Below are 14,931 nucleotides of genomic sequence, written 5' to 3'. Positions count from 1 at the left end.
CCAGAATACACATTTTAGATGCTGTATCCTATTTGTGCTTCTGGGTCACCCTGACATGGGTCCCTTTGTTAAGTGCATGGATTCTAGGAGATTACTCATAAAATTGTGAGTAAATGCTAGCAACTAACGTAGAACTCCGGGATATACAGACACCCACATAACCTCAAACAGAGTGTTATTAAAATAGTTATTTGTAGAAATGGGTGTTTGGTCTTTATCCTGTGACCGGTGTTAAAGTTTAAAGACATAGTAAGTATACAAAGCAGTAGTATTCTCCAAAATAATGCACATACCATTCAAAGTTTCATTTCAGTTAAACTCATTCTATGGCATTAGAATGCCAAAAGTAGGAAATGGAAAAAAAAGTCTCTAACTCACTGCTTTCATAATTGTTTTCCCATATAGCTACTGACAAATCACTATGAAAGATGTTGGAAATATTACTGTCTGCCTGGAGGGTGGGGAAACTTTGGTGCTGCCTCAGAAGAAGAACTCCATTTATCAAGAAAGTTGTTCTGGGGCATTTTTGACGCCCTGTCTCAAAAGGTAATTTAATTTTTGTGGGTTTGTTTGATAAAGTAATTAAAAAGCCATAGGTTCATGATAAGAGAGCATTCTTTGTGGAAAGCTGTCATTACATAATAAAGACTTATGCAGATTTAGTTTTTCTTCTTTCTCAATTTATAATAAATGTTGAGAATGCAATTTATATTGATTTTACAAAATCAATATGGTAATGTGTTCCTTGTGATCATAACTCTTTTGAATTCAAAGTGATTGAGCATTTCAGGAAATTATGCACATGGTTTGATAAATTTTGGTGCATTTGGTCTTATTTGCACTCAAATCTGTCCTAATCACCACCCCAATCTAAAAAAATCTTACGAAATATAAAAATACAGCATTTCATAAAATTATAATTTCAGGGACTTTTCTCATTTTGCTGCTACAGCGATTTAGTACCTGCACTCAGTATTGTTTCATAGATGTGACATTCCCTTTTAGTTGTCATATTTATAATGAAGAGTATATACTTTCAGAAGGTCAGGGGGTAGTATTTCAGAGAAATTCAGAACAACTCTGTGTGCTTAATTGAAATATTTATCAAAATTAGTTTGAATTCCAAGATAGATATTAGTAGTTGACTGTAATATTATAAACTGGAAGTTTGCTAAACAACAAGGGAAGTTTATCTGTGATTACTGTTGATAGATACAATTTTGATGCCTTTTCTTAATTAATTGCCTTTGGTGAAGGGAGAGTCCTTTTAATATAACACATGGAAGACATTTTTAGAATTTACAACATGAATTTTAAATTGAACATTTAAAGTAACTGAAATTACTATTTTTGTTTTTAAAAAATTATAAATACAAATTTAACTATGTAACTAACAGAAAAACATCTCTTCCCACATATTTTGCTTATGTTAATTTCCTATAGAATTTCTTTCCTGCTTCAGAATTTTGTTTTCATGCCTTTTTGTAATATAATATGATCGGTTAAAATTTCTTAATCTCTGGACTGTTATCCTTTATGTATTTTTCATATACAATCTTTATAACATAGTGTAGCAGTAACTCAGAAATAATAGTAAGGTGTATGGTGCTCATTGAGTGAAATTATGTTCATTTTATAGAGATAAGTTGTACACAGAATATTCATGTGTATTTCAAATATTAGAGAATAAGTTTTCAGGTCAGCAAAGATTGTATTATTATGTTTCAGCTGCAATAAATCCAACTGTAATTTTTCTTAGGTTTGATGGGATTTCATGCTATATATTAAATTTCAGAGGAAGAATCTGTTAGGGAGTTAATTTAGCCTTGGGTAATTCGGATGTCCTCCTCCACCATTCTCAGCCACAGTGATTATGTTGACAGGCTTTACCAAGGAGTAATATGATATTATTTTGGTCCTCCATTTCTTCCTAGAAATATGAACAAGAACTTTTCAAACTGGCACTGCCTTGCCTGAGTGCAGTTGCGGGAGCTTTGCCTCCAGACTACATGGAGTCAAATTATGTCAGTATGATGGAAAAACAGTCATCAATGGATTCTGAAGGGAACTTTAACCCACAACCAGTTGATACCTCAAAGTATGGACTCTTTCTATTGCAGCAGATTTTTATTGTAAATGATGTGTGAAGTCTGAAATTGAATAAGGTACTAAAGTGAACTTTCTCTAACCCATGCCCCTTTTGAATTGGTATCCTTTTAATAGGGGTCCCTTTTCTTGGTAAAATGATAGTAGTAATAATAATGATTATATAAAAATCAGAAATAGATAAGATGTACCTTCTAGGATAAGCTTAACATAATTAAGATTCTCTGTATGTAACTACAGGCTAATATCTCTAATAATGAGAATCAAGAAAGTATGTCAGCTATATTTTAGGTGAAAATTTACCCTAAATGTTTATTAACACTTGCAGCCAACCTCTCATAGCATCTTTGACTCAAGATGATCCCAGTACGCAGTGCAAAACTGTTTCTATGACTTCAGGGAATCACTTCACCATCACTCCATCTCAGCAGGACCTAGCATTAGCCTGTTAAGATCAGCATCATAAAGCACAGCATGAGATTGAAAGGAATATCAAACTAGAATATTTGTGGAAAATTGAGTGTGCAGTTAGAATGCCGTGCAGTGACAACCTTAACCACAGATAAAATGTCTCTTAAATTGTGAAACTTCTTACGTGTAGTTGAGCAAATTGTTCTACAAATAGGATATCTTGGTGTTCAGGTGTTTGGAGTCTGAGCAGCGCTCTTGTGGTTACTGTCTTAAGAGGACCTTAGTTTCCCATTTGCAAGGAAAGCTGCTTCTTTGTGTCATGATTTCTTACAGTGACTCAAGACCCTAACAAGGTAGTCACTGCATACTGTTCAGTGTTATTGAACTTGGTTGGGAGTTCAACTTCCAGGCTTTTGGGTGGTTCTGTAGCTGATTTATCTTCTGAAACCAGATCAAAATTTCAACCAGAGTGGTATATGCCATTAGTTTGATAATGCCTTAAATTTGCATGTTTGGTATTTGATGACAGTCCTGTGAGAAAAGACTCTACCCCCCAGTATTTGGCTTATGTGATTGATCCTTTGTATCTCTTCCAAAGTAAGTAAACCAAATGTTACATGTTCAGATTTCTACTTGGGTAAGTTTGTGGTTTGCTAACATACAGTATAATCCAGGATTTTAAAATAGCACCAGAGCAATGTCGTGGTTTGGTGTGGAATAATTAAATCCAATTAATGTGTTGGGCATGTATATTAATTATCTAGACTTGTCCCTCTGGGGACTTCTTAACAGATTAGGTTTATATAGTGATATTAATAATTGATAAAATTCTTTGTTTTATATGTTGTTTCTTAAGTATGTGTATATTCATATAGTTGAATTACTGACTGATAACATTGCTGGAAAAGTAAACCATTTCACTATACTAGATTTTATTTAGAATTGTATCATAAAAGTTAATTGAATTAATAAGTTATATTCATAAGCAAATATAATTATTTATATTTAATCTCATATTCATATATATATTTGATATACCAAGTCTTACATTTACCATCAGACTTGGTCACCAATTGCATGCTCTAAACATCTGTTCAGTGAAGGGAATCAAGAATAAATGTATCAAAGCATGAGTTGGTTGATTACTTATCTCTGTAATCCATATTCATAACATTTGTAATATATGACCTTTAATATTTAAAATTATTAACTGTGAAATTACTTTAAAATTGTATTATTCTTAAAAATATGAAATAGGTCAGATTTCAGCAATCTTTTAACCATTTACAGTACTTGCAAGAGAGTTGTGTCAAAAACAACAAACTTGAAGAATGAATATAGAACAGAAGTATATTTTTTAGGCCTACTGAGTCTAACTATTTTGTTATAGATTTCAAACATTATTTTTGTATACTCATTGTCCTCATCTTTGGATATCCTTGAATTATTTTTTTGTATACTATGCTTAACTTTTATTACACATAACGTATTAAGACATGGTAAAGTATGAAGCAACTTAAGAGCAGAACATTATCTACCTGAACATTATCTACCTGATAATATCTTACATATTATTTCTACAGTATGGAAAATGATTCTTTGTTAACACAATTTTTAAGTTATGCATCAGATGGAATTTAAGCAATCATAAACTGTGAGTAATACGATTTCCTGCATGACCTGTGAAAATCAAGTTTTTTTTCTTTATTTTTCTCACAGTATTACAATTCCTGAGAAGTTGGAATACTTCATTAACAAATATGCAGAACACTCCCATGACAAATGGTCAATGGACAAGGTAAAAGTGAGACTCTAACATCTAATTCAGTACTGAATGCATGTAATGACTGGTCAATGCTCAAATACCCCTGACCATGAGAGCTTTATCTAGATTAGAGAAGAACATTTAATTACAAGTTGTTAACATATTATTTACCTCCTAAATAAGAGTATTTTTGTTGATAAAAAGCATAGTTTTAAGAACTCAAAAACTATGAAGTTATAAATATAGTTTCTAAACACTTTTTTTATGGCAGTCAAAATTAATAATCATCAGGGCTTTCAGGAAAAAATCATGACTCGAGTTCAGAAATCTTTTAAGGAAACTAGCTTTATGAGTCATTTTACATTAGATAAAATGTTGAAAATCATTTGTGAGAATTCAGTGGTGGTTTACACTTTCTACTCTGTTGTATATCTTACTACAAAATAGATCTGCAGTTCACTAAAAATAGGTTATAAGACAAGATGACATTTTATTTGCATTGTCAAAAAAAAAAATAACAAATGAGTACTAAAGCAGTTACAATCTGTTGACTTAGGTCCTATGTAAGATTTTCTAAAGGAATAGTTTTTCCCAAGTATTCACAGTAATTTACTAGGTAAGTTCAGTAATTTACTAGGTAAGTCACTAAAAGTGTTTGTTTTATATAAAGATTCTATTTGGTACCGAGCTGGTGGCACTGGTGATGAAGAGGAATACTATGAGAAAGCAGTCCTAAACTATTCCTATCTAGTAACTCAGATTCTGCAGGCAGATATGCAGTGATACAGAGAGACAATGATATGTACAAGATTATATGGGCAAAATAATTTGGAGCAAATATATTGAGAGGTAATTGGATAAGTAGTGGACAAAACAGGTACATTATTCAGGGAAGCTTCTAAATAAAATAGCATGACCCAGTTTTCTTATTTAAAGTAATGTACCTTTCCATATACTTTGCAGAGGGGGATCCCAAGATGTGCCAGAATAAATATCATAGGGGCTGTGTGACTTGCATAATCCTAGGAGAGTGCCTGTTGACACAATCACAGACCTGAGTCTTTTAAGGAAAACTGTGTGCTTTTTTTTTTTAATCTCTGGATTTTTCCTAGGTGATTATTCAAAATAATATTGAGTAGGATGGAAATCATACTGACTTATGCTGGACAAAATCCAAATTTCCATCTTTATTTTGGTTCATTTTAGACTTATTTTAACAAATATGGATTAAGCACATACAACTTATACTCTAAAATTAATACATGTAAACAATTTTGATTTTTTTTTTAGTTGGCAAATGGATGGATTTATGGAGAAATATATTCAGATTCTTCTAAAGTTCAACCATTAATGAAGCCATATAAACTATTATCTGAAAAGGTGAGGGTTTTTTTTTTATATTATATAGTTTCAATTTTTTTGGAAAAAGTTTTGTTATATCATTTCTTATTAAGATATTTTCTTTGATATATATGCTATTTTTATTGCTATAAAAAGATCCTCTGTTCCCATTTTCTGTCAGTATTTAATTGGTCATTCTCATCTATATAATTATTGTCTATTCAGTCTTGATTTTTATTCCTATCCTATGTTTTAAGGGATTTTAGAAAACATTGTTACATGCTGAAAAGTTTCTTGATGAGGAATAATTTTTAACATGTCTATTTATAAATTTTGTATCTTTTCTTTTGACTGGGGGCGAGTAGTCAAAATCTTGACAAATGAAGTGAAAAAATTTCCTAGGTTGGTGCTTAGGGAGGAGGTGTTAATTCTCTGTTGAGTTGGTAGAAAAGCCTTCAAACAGGTATCATATACTCTGGTACTTTCTCTTAATTCTGTTTTTCTTTTCTAGTTTCTATAAAGTATCAGAAGCTGCAAAATTTAAGGAAATTAATGTCCATGCTAAATAAGCAAGGATCACGCTTATAACTTTAGTTAAACTATATCTCAGCTTATTCTCTGTCTTTCAAAATGTTGATTCTATTTTCATCTTTAAGTAAACAAGGCCAATCAAAAATTTTTAAAGTGAAAGTCTATTTCAGGACAAAACATTAAATATTTTTTAAGCTTTCATTTAGGCTCATCATATCCCCTGTCTTGTTTTTATTTATTTTTGTCTCTAGGAAAAAGAAATTTATCGCTGGCCAATCAAAGAATCCTTAAAAACAATGCTGGCTTGGGGCTGGAGAATTGAAAGAACACGGGAGGGAGACAGCATGGCCCTTTACAATCGGACCCGGCGCATTTCTCAAACAAGCCAGGCAAGAACCACAGCAGTGAGCCCACTGTTGATGTTATTTCAAAATAATTTTAAACTTGCATTTGATGCTTGGGTTTTTCAAAACATAATTTGAAAATTCGAAAGACTGATATAAAGTTTAGGAGGGGGGAAGTCATGTTCTTTTTTATGTAGTTTTCAGTGAGGTTAAATCTTGGTTGAAGGATTTAACCAAGAGTTTATAGATAATGTCTTCTTTTCCTATCTAGTATGTCTAGTACCTAAGAGCACTCAGTGATAGAGTCTTGAACTTGTACTAGTGAAGGCTGTAGAGCTGTTCATTAGCTACAGTTTGATTGTCAATAGAGCTTTTTCTTTTCAGTAAGAACTGATGTTGGCTTTTAGGCAGCAGTGGTGTGGTTGGCTGGTGATCTAGACCCAGAACACAAATGGATGTTCCATACAAGAGAGCCTGAGCATCTGCCCTCTTGTCTGTACCTAGACAGACAGAATAAGAATTCATAAGATACATTCCCAGTGCTGCATGGCAGTGGTCAAGGGTGTCTGGCCAGTGTAGCAAGTCATCGGACTTTATTGCTCAAGGTAGCAGAGGAAGGTACAGACTCCACTGGAGGTCATAGGGTTCAAGGTGGGAATCCTTTAAATACCAAGTATTCAAATGCTCTCACAAAGTTACTGAACTGCTTTCCTTTTGACCCCCTCATTTCTCTTAGGAACTAAATCTGTCATTTTCCTTTTCCATATTGCTCTGGTCACTACATTTGGTGTACACAAAATATTTTGCTTATTAGTGCCATTTATACATATAATGTTTTTGAAAAAAAGAAAATGAGCAAATACAAAGCTTGTGCTTCACATATTTCACAATTAAAATATAATTTTCAAATAGATTAAATTAAATTTAGGCATATTTTACATAAAATTTTCTTAAGTAGCACATGATCAAGCTGTAAAAGCATATTTTATCTTTTTAAAATGTATACACACATTTGTGATTATATTTCATTTTGTTTTCCTCTTTTAACAAATATTAAATACAAATTGTGTACTCAGCAACAGGGCTACAAAGACAATAAGATCTAGCTCTAGTCCTAAGGTCTTACAATTTGGTTTTGGAAGTTGTCAACTTAAACCTACACAATACAGTACAATGTAGACCAATACTATGGCGAAGGTACTGCAGAGTACAAAGACTGACTGATCTTTTTGTTTTTCCTATAAGTTGAATAAGAAGTAGAAAAATCACTACATAATAGAGGCAACTTTAAACTTTGCTAGGAAAAATAAGGCAGATTCACTCACTGCCCTTATAGCAAAAATGATGTGCTCTGATTTAAAGTTGTCTATTGCTTACATTTCTTTTCTTCTCTCTTCCCCATAGCTCCCCATATCATTCCCAGTGCACATTAACCCCTCAATATATTTTATCAATTGATAACCATCTCACCTCTTAAGTCTTACATGTTTTATAATAACCTGTAGAATCTATGATATATTTGTTAAAATCCTATATGATTTCAAAATATTAGGTGATGCTTACTGCTGAGGCATAGTATACAGGTTAAGAAGCAAGTCTCTGGGGTAGACCGGTGGGCCTTCAATCCTGGGAATGTCACTTAATCTGCTTGACTCAATCAATATTAATGGTTATTATCACTGTTACTACTTAAATAATTTTAATGCCAAAGATTATTTCATTAAATTGTGTGACTGCAAATTTCATAATTGATAATACATAAATTTGTAGTCATAAATAAAGAATATTTCTATGAATACCAGATATGGAGAGTAGAATCCAGTAAATGCTGCAAGTATATTTATAAACCCTGTTATTTTGACTCAGACATCTTTAAGCATAAACCAACATTTAAAAATATTTTAACCAAAATTATCTTAAATTCTGACAGTAATTTCTTGATTACTAACTTTATAGTATTAATAAATTTTCAACTATCCTCTTGCCCAACTTCTTAATGTCTTTTCTTCTCTCCATTGCTAATTTCCCATGTAATTATGAAGATATTTTCTATGATGGACTAGACAAACTCTTTTGGATGAATTTAGTGACAGTTTATAGTAAAAACATTAATGGATGAATCAAAATCATTTATTGACATAATTCTGGAGCTTGGTATTCTCAGTTTCCTTCCACTGCCAGGAGTCTCTCTATGAATTAACACTGGCCTGTGTTCAACACAGCAAGATCTGGCATTGCCTGCCTGGGGTGATCCTGGGCTGGCCACTGACTAGCTAACTACGTGAGTGCCCGCCAGCTGGTCAACATCTCCATGCTGCAGTTTTCTCATCTTTAAATGAAGCATATTAGAGAAGCTACTTTCATATTTTTTGTGAGGATTATATATTATAATGTTGGAGTCAATAGCCTTATGTCAACAAATATTAGACCTAATTATTTTCTCTGTTATTTTTGGATGGATCAGTGACATTATCAGTTTTTTGTTACCATGAACACCACAGGAAGACATGCATTAGGACTTACAAAACTTATCACTCTAATTAGGGTCTTGTAATTTGCATATATAAGGCAACATAAGGGCATGGATGAAGCCATAACATCTTGATAGAATATGGAATATAGAAATGCAGATATTATTAGGGGTGAGGAAATATTGACTAGAAGGGGTGAAGTGGGTAGATTTTGCCTCCATGGCAACTTCAGCAAAAAGAGAAAACCTTTCTAATCTCAGACACATTCTACAGGTTCTTAACATTTACTTATTTGCCTCCAAATTTTATGTTTGTCACTATTGCAAATAATGAGTGGTGAACAATATTTAAGCAAATGAAACAGATCTTATAGCCTGCTGTGAGGAGCAGGATGGCAATGAAACTTCTGAAAAGTGTTAACTGCGTCAAAATAAAATACAGGGTGATATCAACAGATATTTTTTGAGCACTTACTATAATCTAATTATTCTAAACTTTTCAGATAAATCAGTCAGCAAATAGGACAGCAATCTCTACTCTCATGGAACTTGCGTTGTAACAGGGGTAGAATACACTAGTTATAAGTGAATTGTATACTATGTTAAATCTGATAAACATAGAAAAAATGAAGCAGCATGGAAAGGTATATTGGGAATACAGAAAGAGGAATTGAATAGCACTTGGGGATGAGCTGTGACTTTATATAGAGTGGACTTCATTGAAAAGATAAACCAAATCACAAATCTGAAAGAGGTGAGGGAGGTAGAGATGTGGGGGAAGATGATTCCAAGCAGTGCACAAGTACTTATTGAGAGTGTGACCTGCTGTGTGCGAGAGATCAAGAAAACCAGTGAAGTTGGAGCTGAGTGAGAACCAGGAGAAGGTGGAGAAGTCTCAGGAGCCCAAGGATGTACTGGGGGACATTTTGGGCCAATTTAAGGAACTGCATAAGTGCTTTGGAGTCACACAGAATTGCTTTCAACACTTGATTCTGCTGCTTACTGTTTATGAGTTTTAAAATGACTTGCCATTTTTGAACCTTTTTTCTTTTACTCATTTTTAAAATGGTAAAAATGTAATATCTGTTCAGATTTGCTCTGAAGATTAAACTTGTGCTGTTGTCATAACCATTTGCATGGTGGTGGCAGTTGTTAATATCGCTAATAGGATGAGTTTTTTTTTTTAGAATAAAAATGTTTATTGAAGTAGTGTTGATTTTCAACACTGTATGTTTTAGATGTATAGGTCCATACCTCTACTAATGAATGTTATCACAGCATGCTCACCACCCAAGCACTAATAATCTTCTACCATGGTAATATGACTAGAGTTAATTAAGTTAATGTTAAATCTCCTAGTCCAGAGATGGTTACTTCAGGTAACCTGAAATTATAGAGGGCCTGGCCAGTTCTTCTGATTTCTGTGTACGTAAAGGAGAGAGACAGTAATGAAAAACATGTAAAAAAGAAAATCTATTCTTGAATATACAAATATCTATTCACATTTTTAATGTAAAATTAAATCTCAAATAACTAAAACTAAAAGAATATAAATTTTAGTGATATAAGGAACATGGTCTAAGAGAATATTAAGTAGTAGGAATTTTATTTTAGGAACAAATGAAGTTATTGGTATCTATTTTATTCATTTATTCAGTAAAAATTTACCGTCTATTACAATTTTTATCAGTTTTAAGACACATTTGCCAAATTTAATAACTGTGAGATTGGGAGCCATTCTATAGTCCTAAAGTTGATGGAAGATGGTTTGTGCTGTGCTTGGGGGATTACCCACTTGAATAAGGCTCAACCCCAGTCTGCACATTTTTACTATACAGTGGAAAGGCTTATAACACCGGGCACACAAATTAAATATTTGGAAAATATAATTCTAACAGCAGAGTGGAGAATCAGTCGGAGAAGGGGGAGATTGAAAGCAGAAAGACCAGCTCCTTCGGAGGGATATTGTAGACATCTCCCCAAAAAACAAAATGAAGCAAAGATATTAAATATGTGAATTAAAGACAGTAAAGTTGTAGGGAAGTGGATGTATTCTAGAGTATTTATTAGGTAGAAGAGACAGAATTTTGTGACTGATATAGGATAGTGAATGAGGGGAGGTAATCACAGGTGTTTGCCATGGATTTGTACTGGGATGGCAGGGCTGGGTGTGGGAGTGGTCATGTTAGAAGAGGTAGGAAGTACACTAGTGCTGGAGGATTTGGCAAGGACAGAATAATGCATTTGATTTTAGCTGCTGTGGTAGACAGAATTATGGCTCCCAACGATGGTGCTTACTTGCTGGAATCTATGAACATACTGCTTTACTTGGACTTTGCCAAGGTGATAAAATTTTCCAGTGTGATCAAGGTTAAAGACCTTGAGTTGGGGGAAATTATATGAAATTATTGGTGGGCTCTACATAATCACAAGGATCCTCAGACATGTAGAACCTTTTCTGACTTCTGATAAGGGAGAAGAGACTACAGAAGAATGGTCAGAGAGAAGCAATGTTGCTGACTTTAAAGACGGAAGAAAGGCACCATGAGCCCAGAAATGCAGGTGACCTTTAGAAGCCAGAAAAGACAGGAAGAACATTCCTACATAAAACCTCTAGGGATGATCACAACTCTGTTGACACCTTGATTTTAGTCCACTATGGACATCTAAAATTTTGTGATGTTTTAAGCTTTTAAATTGGTGGTCATCTCTTACAGCAATAGAAAGATCATATAGATACAGAATCCCAGGTGGAAATAGCAGTAAAGTTTGAAAATTTAAGTCTGGAGCACAGGAGCTCAATAGGCCAGATCAATTCATATTTGGCTTACTAAAAATGGTGGGTAAATTAAATATAAAAAAGTAGTTATGGATATGGCCCCTACAGAGAGTATTTAGAGTAAAGAAAGAAGAGTGAACCAAGAAAACCACAAATACTTAAAGGTAATTTATGGAAGAGGAGCTGGAGAGGGAATTTGAGGAAAAGTTGTCAGAGAGCAAAGTGGAGAGGCTGCAAGCTGGTTTCATAGCTGTCATGACTTGAGGGGGCTAGTGAGTGGCAAGGGAGTGTAGCTAAAATCTGGAAGGACCAGGTGGATGAGAGCTAGAAAGAGGACCTTGAATTTACCAACTTAGAAACTAATAACATTTGAGAGGGAGGTTAGAGTAAACTGATGGGAAACTATATATTTGACAGTATGTTGGAGGAATGAGAGGTAACTGTGAGAGAGAAGCAGCGCTGTGGTCAGACCACCTGAATGGGAATCCTGCCCACTGGGATTTTAGCTCTGTGATGTTGGGTAGATCACTTAAGCTCTGGTAGTACAATTTCCTTTCCAGCGTACTTAAAGGAGAAAAGAATATGTGATATAATACATGTTCCAGATTCAGATGGTACTGAGAATGGTGATGGTACAGAAGCCAAGGTTCAGTCAAAACTGAGCAGTAGTTTGAGTATAAACCCTAAGCCCATTATCAATGAAAGCATGTGATACTCTCCCTTTTGCTTTATAAACATGACTATTAACTATAGTCTACTTTTTATTTCTTTTTGTGTTTATGTTTTATAAGAGAATAACCACAATTGTTGAATATATCAAGATACAATTTTTGCTCCATAAGTATGAACCAGACATTGCTGTGATACACTTGCACACAAAACCTTTGGATAGAATGAAATAAGAGCTTAGTAAATTAAATCTTCTCACAGCTGACAAGATATGTTTAATTTTTAAAATCCCCACATTAAGAAGTTCAAGAAGTTACCTGGTTATTGAGGATATCTTTGTAGATCATTAAGTACTATATAAGGTACTTTTAAAATTAAAGACTTAATTGTATTTTTTAACATTTGACCTATAAAGACGTTTGTAAATATTAACCTCTTTGATTAACCATGGCTTGTATGAGGAGTAAATTTTATTGCAGCCAATGAGAATATGCAAGATGTTAAAAATATAATGATCATGACTAAAGCAGTATTTAGAATCTCGGATTTACTGCCCAGTTTGTTGAATTTTATTACTAACTTTATGGATTGGCCAATCCCTAAGATTTTGGGATATATTATTAAATCATAAATAATGGTTAAACACCCACATACAATTTAACTTGCCAGATACATTTGCAAAGTCAATTTGAGATACTGCTCAGTTTTATCTGAGGAAACATTAAGTTTATTTGCCTTATATTTCTAAAGTATTGCTTTAGTGCCTCTCTCCACTGAGATTTTAATGTGACACTCTTTTTTTTCACATAAATTATTTAGGTTTCTGTAGATGCTGCCCATGGCTACAGCCCCCGAGCCATTGACATGAGCAACGTCACACTCTCCAGAGATCTTCATGTAAGTACTATTTACTTTTTAAAATATCACACAAATTTAATTTTAAAAAAGCATATTGTATCATTTTCCAGCATATATTTTTCAGTATGAATTGTTTGAATGTGGTGATCATATAAAGGGTTCAGGGAACTTGTAGATTAAGTGCCACAATTGCTCATTCAAGTATGTGTGTTTCAAATTGCTTATTCAGGGAAAATGATCACATTTTACTTGCTCCCACCATAGTTAATCTGTTCTCCTATTTTATTTGTCACTAAGGAACCTATTTTGAAATGGGAGATTTGAGTGAAAGATAAAATTTCTTTCCAGGAACATAAGTTGACAGGTCAATATCATGATCAAATAGTCCCAGAGAAATAAATATATAAAGATAAAATCTATGTGTTAACTTGTTTGGCATGCCCTTTGTCACTACTCTGTATGAATGGATTAAGATGGTAAAGTAAACTTAAAATTCAAAATCGAAAACAATCTCTTTGAAGTAATTTTGTCACAATCCAAAGACCACAGGAAGGTTACCATGGCCCTTCCACATCTTTTAAGAGCTGGGGGCACATATCAGTCTAGACTGCCCAACCTTTGATCTTTGCATTCAATGTTTGACATGATTTAGATTATCTTTTAAATCTCTGTGAACTAAAACAAGAATTTACAAATGAATATTTTCTTTTCATTAAAGTTTGCAGCTATTTTTGATGTCATCATTAAATTAATAAAAAATGTGTTTTTAAACATTATCAATAGCATTGACTGTTCCTATCAAATCATCTCTGCTGTTCATACTGTAGAATTTCACAGATCAATATAATTTCCTAGAGTTTGGGTTCCAAAAAGACAGGTATATTTGAATATCTTTCACATACATTTTAGCACTAACATACAGTGGTTTATTCATTTAAAGCTATTTTGATATATATTTAAGGTAAAATTACTCTATTTTATACTCATTGTAGTATAGCTGAATTGCTAAATATTTTGTTGTTTTTTTTAAGGCTATGGCAGAAATGATGGCTGAAAACTACCATAATATATGGGCAAAGAAAAAGAAAATGGAACTTGAATCTAAAGGTAATATTTCTAAATATTCTCATTAAAAAACTAGTTCTACTACATGAATATGTGGCACAAATAGAAGTCTTTTTAGCACTAAAATCATAATACCTTTATTTTTTTTAGAATGATTCAAATGTGACTCTAACAGTTTCAAGGTGGAAATTCTATAATCTCCTGACTGGTAGTGTATATTTACAAGATAAATAGTGAAATGTTGAAATTAATCCTGAAAGTCTTAATCATTCTTCTTACTCCATATATGCTCTCCCTTTTAAAAGAGAAAGTAAGTTGTTAAGACCAAAATAACAGACCAAGGGCCTCCCTGGTAGCGCAGGGAGTTAAGACACAACCTATGAAGCTATCTGCAGCCTCTACAGCACGAGTTCGATCTGCCGGCCAGGTAGCCACCCACATGGCACAGCAGACCTCTCCTGACTCACTCCCCTCAGTAGTGTATTTCAGTTGATCAGCCTGTTCTGTTCCCCACTCTGTCTCTGGTGGACCCTCTCACCACCACCCCCACACCTCTGGCCTGTATCCCAGCTCTTGTATGCATAAAACAAGT

General features: G+C 33.5%; 1 protein-coding gene across 1 annotated transcript in view; it reads left to right on the top strand.

The window, feature by feature from the left end:
* The window catches only part of RYR2 (ryanodine receptor 2), a 697,569-nt gene that overhangs the window by 531,923 nt on the left and 150,715 nt on the right, over positions 1-14,931 (top strand). Inside the window, exons 51-57 of the mRNA XM_054694896.1 lie at positions 406-546; positions 1,935-2,098; positions 4,237-4,315; positions 5,573-5,662; positions 6,406-6,543; positions 13,236-13,313; positions 14,306-14,381. Of these exons, the coding sequence (XP_054550871.1) occupies positions 406-546; positions 1,935-2,098; positions 4,237-4,315; positions 5,573-5,662; positions 6,406-6,543; positions 13,236-13,313; positions 14,306-14,381 (766 nt within the window). The remainder of the gene's footprint in view (positions 1-405; positions 547-1,934; positions 2,099-4,236; positions 4,316-5,572; positions 5,663-6,405; positions 6,544-13,235; positions 13,314-14,305; positions 14,382-14,931) is intronic.

Source organism: Talpa occidentalis, unplaced genomic scaffold (assembly GCF_014898055.3).
Source record: "Talpa occidentalis isolate TD23 unplaced genomic scaffold, MPIMG_talOcc4v2.1 talOcc4.14, whole genome shotgun sequence".
Lineage (NCBI taxonomy): Eukaryota > Metazoa > Chordata > Mammalia > Eulipotyphla > Talpidae > Talpa > Talpa occidentalis.
Note: the sequence above shows the minus strand (reverse complement) of the source record. Positions and strands in the feature narration are given on the sequence as shown.